Source organism: Pinus tabuliformis, chromosome 2_1 (assembly GCF_031772625.1).
Source record: "Pinus tabuliformis cultivar Carrire ecotype Pingquan chromosome 2_1, CPIR1, whole genome shotgun sequence".
NCBI lineage: Eukaryota > Viridiplantae > Streptophyta > Pinopsida > Pinales > Pinaceae > Pinus > Pinus tabuliformis.
The window spans coordinates 597735753-597749817 of record NC_142299.1 but is presented as its reverse complement, the minus strand read 5'-3'; the positions used below and the strand labels follow the sequence as shown (position 1 = coordinate 597749817).

General features: G+C 34.8%; 1 protein-coding gene across 1 annotated transcript; it reads left to right on the top strand.

Moving 5' to 3' along the window:
* The first annotated feature begins 2402 nt into the window (after window positions 1-2402).
* Window positions 2403-4829, top strand: LOC149201871 (WAT1-related protein At5g07050-like). The gene is made up of 7 exons (XM_089399848.1): window positions 2403-2635; window positions 2783-2842; window positions 3168-3284; window positions 3469-3700; window positions 3814-3975; window positions 4117-4268; window positions 4488-4829. The coding sequence occupies exons 1-7, from the start codon at window positions 2445-2447 to the stop codon at window positions 4612-4614; spliced, it is 1041 nt and encodes a 346-aa protein (XP_089255974.1). The 5' UTR covers window positions 2403-2444; the 3' UTR covers window positions 4615-4829.
* The last annotated feature ends 9236 nt before the right edge of the window (window positions 4830-14065 follow it).

Here is a 14065-nt window from a genome sequence, read left to right as displayed (position 1 = left end):
TAATTTTTCCAATTACATGACTAATGGATAATAAGTCAATAGTTTAAGTTAGTATTTAACATTAATTTATGTTAAATTAAAATTAAAAATTAAAAATTAAATTTAAAAATCTATATAAACTATCGTTTATAAAATTGGAATTAAATTCAAATTTAAACTAATAAAAATATAATGAAATTGTTTGTTATGTGTAAATTTATTTATATACTAATTTTAAGTATAATATATTAAAGTCATACTTTATATAAATGTATATAATAATTTATCCTATTACATTACATGAATAATGAATAATAAGTGAACCGTTAAAATTAGTATTTAACATTAATTTATATTAGTTTATGTCAAATTGAATTTAAAAATTAAAAATGAATATAAAAATTTATATAAACTATTATTTATAAAATTGGAATTAAATTTTTATTTAAAATAATAAAAATATAATGAAGTTGTTTGTGATGTGTAAATTTATTTATATATTCATCTGAAATATAATATATTAATATCATACTTTATATAAATATATAGTAATTTTTCTTATTAGATAAATAATGAATAATAAGTTAATAGTTAAAATAGTACTTAACATTAATTTATGTTAAATAGAAATTTAAAATTTAAAATCAAATATAAAATCTATATAAAGTATTATTTATAAAATTAAAATTAAATTTAAGTTTATAATAATAAAAATATCACGAAGTTCTTTATTAATTAAAAGGGAAAAGATTATAATATTGATTTTCCTTAAGATTAATTTTTCATTCATAAAACACATAATATTTTATATATCATAATATATGAAATATCCAAAAACTTAAAAAGATATTAGAATAATGATATCTTAAAATGGATCTATGTTAATATGATAATTTCATTTGAAATGATTTACGGGTATCTTTCATAAATTCATATTATAAATGATATCCAAAAACTTACAAGATTTTAAAATGGACATGTGCCCAGATAGATATATGTTATATATGTTAATATGGTACTTTCATTTGAATTCATTTATTGCTAGATTTATCAATTCATACTATCAATTATTAGTTCACAGTATCAATCAAATGCAATTTTCTTAATGTTAAATAAATATAAAGTTGGTTTCTTTATATTAAAAGAATTGAATGGTTAGAACCGAATCAACACCACTCTCAATACATCTGCCCCAGAGCTCATAAGTAAACTGAATTTCTCTTCGAACTGATGCACCGAAACGCCGCAACTGAACTCGACGCACTGAAACGCCTCCACTTGCAATATTTCTTTAGACAAATAAACAGTTCTGGTGGGGCTTCAGATCGACTAGTATGCAGATATTTGGAAGCTGATTTGTAGATTGAGGGCACTAACTCAGTACCACTAATTACTTGTTTGTTATAATATTTTTGCGGCAGACAACCGGTTGTGGTGAGGCTCCAGATGCAACAGGGTCCAGGGCCCCAGCCCATTGTAAGTTGATGCGACTCAAAGCACTATCTCAATGCTACTAATTTATTTTATGTTATCATCTTCGGAACAGAGTGTAAAGGTAATTTAACACCAGCATAATCAGATTTTCGAATCTGAAAGAGAAAATAATAACAGAATATGAAAAGAGCACGTGAGGAGCCTGTAAGAGTATTTCCAAACTAAATCATAAATTTTTTAGAGATTCCAGGACCCCTTTCTCATCCATCCTGCATAGTATTTGCACTAGCTGTGCTGCTATCACAGGTTATCAAGCATAACACTATCATCATATCATGTATGTTTTGCTCCTTCTATTTGACTTTCTGCTAAAGCATACTCATCTCCAGCCATCTAGCTTTATGTGCAATCATTGTATGTATCCATCTTACTCAGAATTTTGCTATTTGACATCCTTCCGACATGATCCAGCTCTATCTGACTGTATTTCCACTCAAATCCTTCTCATATGTTTTACGTTGTAGCTCTTTATATTGACTTAATATAATCTATATAGCTTTTTCTTCTTATATTGACTTAATATAATCTATATAGCTTTTTCTTCTTGAAAAAAAATTATTTCCAAACTAATAGCTCTTAAATCTTCGAATATGAAAAAGTTGATAAAAAAAAGTATTTCCAAACCAAAAGCTCTTAAATCTTCGAATATGAAAAAGTTGATAACCTGGAGAATAGCATCGCATAATGGCCAAGCGTTTGGTGCGCTGAAGTCAATGATAACCATAGCAAAAGTTGAATGCGCATCTTCTAAATTAAGCCTTATGCTATTATTTTATTAGAATATTGGAGAGAAGATAATAATGATTGTACGAATCGGATTGTAAGTTGAGTCCCTTTTTCAAGAGAATCTGATTTGTCTAAGTGTTGGGCGCTTAATCTCACTGGTATATAAGAAGGATTATAGGCCAGTCTCCTTCAAATATCCCGTGAGCGTTTAAGGTTCCGGCCAGGTTAGCCGGAAGTATAATATAATGGCTTCTTTGCAGCCAATTGAGAAACTCAAACCCTATCTTTCTCAGATTATAGTTCAGATAGCTTCTGCAGGCGTGTACATTATGGTGAGAATTGCCTTAGGAGATGGCATGAATCACTTTGTTTTTGTGACATACAGACAGATTTTTGCAACAATAACTATTGCACCTCTGGCTTATTTTTTAGAAAGGTTTACGCTCATTCTGATGTTTTTGTTTAGGTCTTAAAAAAATTATTTTCAATTAGCGAATGAACAATATCATAGAACTAACTAGCTATAGACATAGAGAGAGACGCTGAAACAGAGCATTACCTAATTTGTCATCCCGTTTTGCAGAAAGCAACGACCACCTTTGACATGGCCTGTTCTTTTTCAAATTTTCTTGCTTGGAAGTGGGTAGGTGTTTGACCACCTTTGACATGGCCTGTTCTTTTTCAAATTTTCTTGCTTGGAAGTGGGTAGGTGTTTGCTAGACACTAGCTCTGACATTATATTTTCTCTAATATTATTGAATGAACGTGTTCAAATTTTTTCTTGAGGCTTCACCCATAAGTCTTTCTTATAAGAGAATACCAGCAATATAAAAGCAAGTTAGTACCAGCAATATAAAAGCAAGTCTCACTAACTCTGGTTTCGTATTTGAAATCGATTTACCCATAGTGTTATAGCGTTAGTGTCGGCAGTGTATATAAAATCATTTTTTATCGATTTTCTGTTACAGAATCGCGATCACTCATAATTGCTACATTCCAGGATTGCACTACACTTCTTCCACGTTTACTGCGGCAGCATTTAATCTTGTTCCCGTTTTAACTTTTGTAATAGCCACACTTCGAAGGTAGAAGTTGTTACGTTGATATTACTATGCCAGATGAACTATGTTTTGGAAATTGCAGTGCATCTCAAGCTGTCAAATTCCTTTCTGTTTATCAAATGAATTCTGCACATCTTTAATTTACAATACTGCATGTCAGGGGATTACCATTGGGCATGATGCTAATTCAACTTGCCTGTTTTGCTAGACAGGAGAAAGTGAATCTCAGAAGTTTAAGAGGACAAGCAAAAGTTGTGGGCACAGTTATAAGCGTTACTGGTGCAATGGTCATGACCTTATACAGGGGACCCGAACTTCATTTTTTATCGCCTGGTGCGAAAAGTCATCAAATCACTTACAAATCTAAGCCTAATATTGTACTAGGCTCCATCCTCGTCTTTGTGGCCGTTGTTGTTTGGTCTGCCTATATTGCTTTTCAGGTCATCTTTAAAATCTTTACTTACATTTTCAGTTTTATCTACCTATTCCATTGATATTATTCTGCTTATAATTCTTTGACTGTCAATGGTATGATTGGTGAAATTCAACACAGGCACCTGTCCTGAAGAGGTACCCGGCTCAGCTATCATTAACAACACTCCTGAATGTTGTTAGTGCAGTAGAATCAGCTCTACTTGGTATTATCTTCGCGAGTAAGAAGTCGAATGTATGGTCTATAGGATGGAATATTGATCTTCTTAGTATTGTATATACGGTAAGCATCATGATACTCAACACAAATTGTTTGTTGGAATAAAAAGTTCTCGCGAATTAACAGATTAAATATAGCAGCAAAACATTAATTAGAACAATCCTTAGTACATAGTTTGATTGATAAATACATTCAATGTTTCAGGGCATGGTAGGTTCTTCAGTGGTATTTTTTTTGATAGCTTGGGGTATAAGCAAGAGAGGGCCTGTGTTCGTGGCAATATTCAACCCACTAGCCACGATTTGCACTGCAATCATGGAGCTTATCATTATTCATGTGAATCTCCATTTGGGAAGGTAAGCAACAATACAATTTCGATAATTTCCATTTATATTTATCATGCAGCGATTGAAATATTTCTCAAAAATAGCGTATTTGACCTCATCCCTGCACATGACCACTTCTGATTTTGTAAAGATTCGAAACAGTGTGTATCCTGTTGATGTTGACGCTGAAAATGTGTAGTGCGGTGAATGCAATTCTGATCTAGTGATATTGATGCTGAATACTTGTAGGGTAGTGGGCGCAATTTTGATTATTCTGGGACTTTATACTACCCTCTGGGGCAAAGCAAAGGACGTGAAAGCCCCATGTGATGGCGAAGAGTCTAACAGTAATATTTCGACAGGAATACCAAAATAGCATCGCAAAGATGAAGTGGATTCATTAAATATTTATGTTAACGTTTCCTAATTAATGGTTAATGTATATATCTCAAGAGTGTATTTGAATATATCTTAAGAGTGTATTGGAGGAAATGGTTTCTTTATGGAGGCAGTTCAATTGGGAATCTGGCTGAAGTGTTTTAATTATGGAGGCAGAATATTATTTAAAACAGGTTCAAAACTCATGGATTAAGAGCAAAACAAGAATTATATAACCTTTTTCTAGTTAATGATTCATATAAAGAGCTTATTTCCAGAATTGTATTTTTTTTTTATGATTTAAATCCTATATAATATATTTACACTCTATTTATTATTATTTAAGATTATTTGTTCATCATGTTTATTTATTGCGATGGTGTAATGTAAGTATGTAAACAATTTTAAATATCATTATAATTAAAAAAGTAAAAAATAAAATAAAAGTGATACCTTAGTATCTGGATGATTGTAAACATTTAATTGTTGGCTCAATTAATAATAAAATGTTAAAGTAGTAAAAATAATAAAATTCAATTTGTTATATTTTGATTTTGTTTTGAACTTGTGGATAGGCTTTGTTACAATACCATGGGCCAAAATGAGTAATTATCAATAACACATGCCCAAAAACTGCAACTTATTTCACAACCAAAATATTTTATAACAATAAAAGATTCTTAACCATAGATGTTCATCCCCACTTTACCATGGATATTATTAATTTGAAAAAAATAGACTTTGTTACAATACCATGCCTTATCAATACCACATGCCCAACAAAAATAGCTGATTTCGCAATCAAAATATTTTATAACAAGATGAAAATGTTCTTAACCTTGGATATTGATCCAAAATGGATCTAACATAGACTTCTAAGTCTATGAATTTTCCTCAGATAGGAAAAATGAAAATCAAATGATGCTTTTGAAAATAGTTTCATTGTGTAGATCTTTTCAATTTAAATCTACTGCAATTTGAATGGGCGAAAATGGATTCCGGTTGAAGGGGTTGTTACAAAAAGAAGTTTGCCCATTATCCTTAGAAAAAGGAGGCAAATCCTTATTAAAAGGGCGTAAGGCTTTACATGCAAATATCACATCACAATGTTAAAGGGTGGGGTAGGAGTCCATAATGATCCCCAATTAGCGATCTTCGACATATCGCAATTGGAGAAAGGCTTCAAGCGATATCGGAACCCCAGGACGTTTAGATGTGCGATTAGCGATTGCAATATCGGCGATCGGGCAATTGGAGGATCAGAAACATAGACCCATGTTGATGCGATGGGGCAATAGCAGTAGCACCAATAGGGTGATCGATGATCAGCAAATCCTCGATACAAGGGCCATTGCGACAATGCGACATGATTATATGACTATGCGATATGCGATAGTGTTGATTGGTGATTGGTGAGTCGCATCGCAACAATACAAAGGGTCGTTGACATATGCGACATGCGATTGTGATTAGCGATCAAGGCACGGACCCGATATGTTTGCAGACGCGATTTCATAATATTTGAAATCTGGATTTGTGGATTTTCTTTGTATTTTCCATGTATTATAGTTTTTGGCCTACGCAAAGTGATTGTGATATGCGATGGAATGACAGACTCGAAAGGCTTAAAGGGGAAATTTCATATTATTTGAAGTCTGGATCTTCGGATTTTCTATGTATTTCCTGTGTATTGATGTTTTTCCATAGGCAATGCGATTTGCGATGAGCGATGAAGAACACAGACCTGAGAGGGATATAGATGCGATTCTATATTATTTGAAGTCTGGCTAAAAGGCCCATAATGTGATTTTTGTGTGTTTCTCTATGTATTTCCATGATGTGTTGGAATTCGAGATGATTGTAGGAGGAGGCCAAACCACCGGGTTTCCTGTACGCACCGTTGCGTTTCAATGGGAAAGCTAATTCTTTAATGAATTGATTGGTCTTCCATGCTTGTAGAGGTGAAAACCGATGCACGATAAATACACATAGAGAACAATTGGCAAAGGGTCACTTGGAGGTCGAGCGAAACATGAAAAGGACAGAGAGCCCAAGAATTTGAGTGCCGAGAGCTTGAAAGGCTGAGAGCTTTAGAGCCAGAGGGCCGAGCAAAGGCAGAGCCACCAGAGGTTGGAGGCAAAGCCACATGGACAAAGCCAAATAACTAAGAAAGCAAGAGCCAGATGAGCTAGAGACCTAAGAGCGAGAGCCAGTTAGCTAGAGAACCAGAGCCGCAAAGCCAGAGAGCTCGAACAAACTTCTAAGAGCCATGGGCTGTAATGAAGTGCAAAACAACAAAGAGATTAAATGATCAAGCTATTGCTAATGTCCAGAGTGTGATGAAGACAGAAAAAGGAGTTCCAGAGACAGTTAAGAGAGTTCTGAGGGAGTTGGTGCAAGCTAGAGCTCAAGATAGCTCAAAGCACTAATTGAAGGAGCCTAGTCCAAAGAAGCCTAGATCTATCTGCAGAGTAAGGACATCCAGGGGTAAGATGGTATTCTAAACCCATAGGTTCAGTTACAAACCAAGGGAGTTGAGTGTGGAACTTGTAAAAGAAGTTTACCATAATCCCAGAGAGCCTAGTCAAGTTGACTAGAGTTCACGGAGACATAGTCCAAGAGGTTTGGGTGAACTCCTAATTATATTGTTGTCTTATGCGTTTGTTGATTTGCTACTTTATTTACTATTATGTATGTTTAAACATCAGCATAAACAAATATACATAAGCACTTGAACAGTTTAAGAAAAACACAAGCATACACGTCTTTCAAGCACTTTTAATTCTGCATTTATCAATCATAAGCATAGATCTGGGAAATATATATAAGCTTTGGAGTGGGAGAGGTTATTGTAAGCTGACAAGAAGCCTTTAGTGCCCCATTTCAGATTAGGTGGTATCAGAGCAGGTTATACCGGAGCATCAAGTTGATTAACCCCACCTTCAAAGAAGGTGGTATCAGAGCTAGTTATATCAGTGTTGGTTATATCAGAGCTTAGGTTATACCAGAGCAGATGGTATCATGATGCAAGTGGTATTAGATCAGAATGCTTGATTGATAGAGAAATCTATATGCTTGTTTGACTTGAAAGCTATTCAAACAGTAGAAATAATTTAGCTCTTTGATGTTTGTAAACTGACTGTTGTGTGAGTTTGCAGAAGTGAAAGCTATTGATGACTAAGTCCAGGAGAGGACAAGAGGGAAGAAGCGCTGAAGGAATTCTTCTTATCCTAAAGGACCTGAAGGCAATCCTTGAAGCACAAGAGATTTGTTGCAAAAGGTTTCTTGAATAATCTCTTTGTTAATCTTGTTTGAAGTTCTTTTGTTCATTTTGATAATGACTACTTCTACAAGTGAGTTCTCAAATCTTCTTTCTTCACAAGAGTCTTTGATGAAGACATGAAGCAAAACTTGTTCATCATAATGGATATGGTGAGAGAAATGTATGAGGATGGAAGGAAGAGCATCATACTTAGAGAATTTGAATTCCATGAAGGAAGAGAAGCAGTTGCTTTCTGAAAAATTGCAGGGAAATGGAGAGGCAAATTCATATTGCAAATATGAACTTGAAAAGGATGCATGAGTTGGAGACACAGCTCCTTGTTGCCAAAGAAGCCTTGGTCAAGTATCAACTTGAAGAAGAGGTAAACAATTCATGTTTGTCTTCAAATTCTTCTAAGAATTTTTATGTTGGTTCTTTTAAAAAACATACCAGAGGCATAGGTTCCAAGTTAATGTCCAGGATGAGCTATGAAGGAAAAGGCTTGGGAAAACATGCATAGGGTATTGTTGAGCCAATAATAGTTGAGTAAAGGCCTAAGTATTTAGGTATTGGCTATGGACAATGCTATGAAGAAAGTTCCAATGCTTCTGCAAAGGCCATTGCAACAATTCCAAGAAGTAGTTTCATTGTAGGTCTTCTACCTCAAGAGTGTGAAGATTGTATTCTTGGGGAATGCAATAGTGTGAAGCATACTTTGTAGAAAGAATATGTATATGAGCATACACTTGAACCAGAAAGTTCTGGAAACCCTGACAGCCTAGAAGAGATTGATGGTGTTCCAAAGGGAGCTACTTCTTCATTCAATTCACCTCCTCATGAAGGAGATAAAGGTGAAAAAGAAAGGTATAAATTTGGTTCTAATAATATTCTTTTTTGTTATGTAAAGCATGATAAATTTCCATATAAGTATGGGAAAAGAATTGCATATTCCTTTTGTGGTTTGGATAACCATAATGTTTCTAGATGTTGGAAGAGAATGGCCACATATAGGAAATGTTTGAAGGAAAGGAAGGAAAAAGCCAAAGGTCCATTGGATAAGGAAAATCATGTTGTCAAGAAGATGCACATGTGTTGCATTTACTGCCATAAGTAAGGACACATTGCTGAAAAGTGTTGGACTCTGTATCCAACAATGCTTCCATGAAACTTGAAGAAGGTGGAAAGAGAAAATGGTAGGAATGGAAATGAAGTTTCCATAAATGATGTGTTTCAGGATGATTCACATGTTGATGCTGATTTGTAGACAAAGGAAGGACCTTTGAAATGGATTGGTAAGAAATGGTTAGAATTCTTATCAAATTAAGGTTGCATTCCTTTCTGAAAATGCATTATATCAAGTTGCATCTATTTACATTTCTTTGTTAATGGAATGCAAGTTTCGGGGTTTTACCAAAAAGGTGAATGGAAAAAGTTGAGTAGGAGACTCATTTTATTGCTGCAACATTATGTTCATCTCAGCTTCGAAAGTACAATGTACTTAAGTGAAAGTTGAAAGATGAAATGCATGCATAAGCATATGATATGCATGAACAGAGGGATTTTGATGATTTCCTTGTATTTGAACATGTATGTGTGATTAACTTGAAGGGTTGATTACTTTGTTGTAAACATGCATGTAATGCAATATTGACTTGGGAAAAGTTGATTTGGTCTCCAAGATGGAGATAATGATGAAGTGTTTCATCTTTGAAAAAGAACTTTAGGGTCAATTGTTTCTTTTTCTACATGCTTGACTTGAAGGGTCAATTGTTTTAAAGGCATGTTTTGTTGGCTTGTTATCTAGTCAATCATTTGTATGCAGATGTAAAAACATGGAGGTGTTCACAAGATGTGAAATATGTTTCTTTTGTTGAAGCAGGAGTTTAGGCCATCTAGTTGTTGTTAACAATTGTTGTTAACAGTATGTCAAACAGGTAAAAATAAAAATTTTGTGAAGCAGATGTAACTTCACATTGGTTTGAGCCACCTTGGATCAATGATCAAGGAAGAGAAGTTGAAACTACCTTTTGTAACCTTCTCAACAGGAATCCTACAGGAAGTCATGGAGGAAAATAATTCTTCCTAGGAGGACAAGCACGTCCAGGAAGGGAGTGTTCAAAGGCTTTGGTTTAGAGGCACTATGCAAGGCTAGTGCATCGAGGCTGAAAGAATATGGTGTTGTTACTGTCATTTACTATTCAGATTAGTATATCTATCTTTTGGAGTCCAAAATATTTTTAGTGGGAAGGAATGATCCAAAATGGATATAACATAGACTTCTAAGTATATGAATTTTCATCATAGAGGAAAAATTAAAGTCAAAGGATGCTCTAAGAAATAGTCTCATTGCATAGATCTCTTCAATCTCAATCTATTGCAATTTGAATGGACAAAAATGGACTCCGGATGAAGGAGTTATCGCAAAAAGAAGTTTGCCCATTATCCTTAGAAAAAGGAGGCAAATCATTATTAAAAGGGGCTTAAGGCTTTACATGCAAATATCACATAGCAATGTTAAGGGGTGGAGTAGTAGTCCTTAAGGATCCCTGATTAGCGATCTCTGACATATTGCAATCAGAGAAAGGCTTCAAGCAATATCGAAATCTCGTGCCTTTTACATGTGCGATTAGCAATTGCGATATCGGCGATTGGGTGATCAGAGGAGCAGAGACATAGACCCACACTGATGCGATACGCTGATGCAATGGGCCAATGGTGATAGTGCCAATAGATTGATCGGCGATCGGTGATCAGCAAATCCCTGATACAAAGGCTGTTGCGAAAATGCGGCATGCGATTATGCAACTGTGTGATATGTGATAGCACCGATTAGTGATCGGTGAATCGCATCACAACAATACAAAGGGTCGTTGACCTATGTGACGTGCAATTGCGATTAGCGATCAAGGCATGGACCCGATAAGTTTATAGAAGTGATTTATAATATTTGAAATCTAGATTTGCGAATTTTCCTTGTATTTTCCTTGTATTTGGGTTTTTGGCCAACGTAAAGTGATTGAGATATGCGATAAAATGACTGACCCAAAAGGCTTATAGGGGCGATTGCATATTATTTGAAGTCTAGATTTTCAGATTTTCTATGTATTTCTCGTGTATTGATGTTTTGCCATAGGTAATGTGATTTGCGGTGAGAGATGAAGAACACGGACCCAAGAGGGGTATAGATGCGATTCTATATTATTTGAAGTCTGCCTAAAAGGCCCATAAAGTGTTTTTTGTTCATTTCTTTGTGTGTTGCCATGATATGTTGGAATTCAGGATGATTGTAGGAGGAGGCCAAACGACCGGGTTTCCTGTACCCACCAATGCATTTTAATGGGAAAACTAATTCTTTAATGAATAGATCAATCTTCCATGCTTGCAGAGGTGAAAACTGATGCACGATAAATAAACATAGAGCACAATTGGCAGAGGGTCACTTAGAGGTCGAGCGAAACACGAAAGGGACAAAGAGCCCGAGAACTTGAGTGCCGAGAGCCAAAAAGCTTAAGAGCTTCAGAGCTAGAGGGCCTAGCAGAGGCAAAGCCACCAGAGGTTGGAGGTAGAGCTAGACAGGCAGGCCAGATAGCTAAGAGAGCCAAAGCCAGATGAGCCAAAGCCAATTAGCTAGAGAACCAGAGTTGTAGAGCCAGAGAGCTCAAACAAACTTCTAAGAGCCATGGGCTATAATGAAGTTCAGAACAACAAAGGGATAAAATGATCAAGCTATTGTTGATGTCCATAGGGTGTTGAAGACAATAGAAGGAGTTCCACAGATAGCTAAGAGAGTTCTGAGGGAGTTGGTGCAAACTAGAGCTCAAGATATCTCAGAGCACTAATTGAAGGAGCCTAGTCTAGAGAAGCATAGATCTGTTTGCAGAGTAAGGACATCCAGGGGTAAGACGGTATTATAAACCCATAGGTTCAGTTGTAAACCAATGGAGTTGAGTGTGGAACTTGTAAAATAAGCTTACCATAATCTCAGAGAGCCTAGTCGAGTTGACTAGAGCTCATGGAGACATAGCCCAAAAGGTTTGGGTGAACTCCTAATTATATTGTTATCTTATGCGTTTGTTGATTTGCTGCTTTATTTACTGGTATGTATGTTTAAACATCATCATAAGAAAATATACATAAGCACTTGAACAGTTTAAAAACAAACACAAGCATACACCTCTTTCAAGCACTTTTAATTCCACATTTATCAATCATAAGCATAGATCTAGGAAATATATATAAGCTTTGGAGTGGGAGAGGTTCTTGTAAGCTGACAAGAAGCCTTTAGTGCCCCATTTTAGATCAGATGTTCACCCGCACTTCACCATGGATATTATTAACTTGTAAATAAGCTTTGTTACAATACCACTGCTTATCAATACCACATGCTCAAAAAGCATAACTTATTTAATAGTAGAAATATTTTATAACAATATGACATGATTCCTAACAAGGGATATTGATCCCCACTTTTCCATTGACATTATGAAATTATGAATAGGCTTTGTTACAATACCATGTGTTATCAATACCACACCACATACCCAAAAAGTATAACTTATTTCACAATCAAAATATTTTATAACAATATGACAAGATTCTTAACCATGGATATTATTAACTTCTAAATAGATTTTCTTACAATACCATGGGCCAATACCATGACTTATCAATACCACATGCCCAAACACCATAAATTATTTCACAATAAAAATAATTTATTTTAATTTCATTTTATAACATTTTTTAATTGGATCTAAAAGCAAAGAGGTTTAAATTACTTCTGAGATATATCTAAATCATGTATTCTCAAAAGTGCTAAGAATATTCCCATAGGAATTAAATTAAGGTTTTAATAAAGTTAAAAATCAAAATACTTTTATATATAAATAAGTGTAATATAAATAATATTATTAAGAATGAGTATAGATCCATCTTAACTAAGTGGTGGTTGGGGGGACTTGGTTGGGGGGTCGGGGCTAGAGAGAGAAAGAGAGATGGCGACAAGGGATAGATGGAGAGAGAGTGAGGGAGAGAGGAGAGGAGATGAGACAAAGAAGAGGAGAGGAGAGAGAGATGGAGAGAAGGAGGGATATAGTGAAAAAGTTGGAGAGAGAGAGAGAGAGGGATATAATGACAAAGTTGGCGGGCACAAGGAGAGTGATGGGGGAGGCGACATAGGGAGGTGGGATAGAAAGGGAGAGAGATGAACAAAGAGAGATAGGACTCAATAGAGAGAAGGAGAGAGAGTTAGAGTTGTAGGGGGAGAGAGAGTGAGGTATGGAGAAATAAATAGAGGGAGAAAGGTGGAAAGAGAAAGGGACTGACAAGGGAGCAATGGAGAGAGAGGGGGGGAGAGACAGAGAGAAGGGGAAGAGAGAGAGAAAGGGAGAGAAAGATAGATAGATATCGAGATAGAATGTGTATGTTTTGGGGTGAGATAAAGAGAGGGAATAAGAAAGAGACACATAGATACATATATAGATATTATATAGTGTTATATAGCCAACCTAGATCCATCTTAAACCCAGATATATCAAGTGTTGAGAGGGATCAAATCACTTGAACTACAAATCTCTTATAGAGTGAAAAACTTGGAGAAATATTTATGCGTAGGCAAAATTTGATCCCTCCAATCCCTTGACTAATCTGTGATATATATATATATATATATATATATATATATATATATATATATATATATATATATATATATAGATATATATATATATATATATAGAGAGAGAGAGAGAGAGAGAGATTTTAACCCTAAAACATTATTTTTTCATTTACTTTATATAGCATATACATGGGCATTGAAATATTTTATCTATGACGTACATTAATTTTTTTAATTATTGTTAATATGTTTTAAATACTATGGATTTTTTATTTTTTTAAGTAAATTGACTTTGTATTATGATAGAATTACAAAAAACACATTATTTAGAGCATTAAAGCTCAACAAGGTTTGGCCATGAAAATGGTCTTGAGATTGAGGAAGGATATGATGGACGATGATATGGGGATGTCTCTTCTCAGAAAGGAGAAAACATAATGCCTCCCTTTGTTCACATTGTAGTAAAATATACAAAACCATAACTACAGTCAAGAAATCTACCTTGAAAGACCAACAATTAGCAAGATATATAGCAACACTACCTTGAAAGACTGATAATGTTGGTTAATG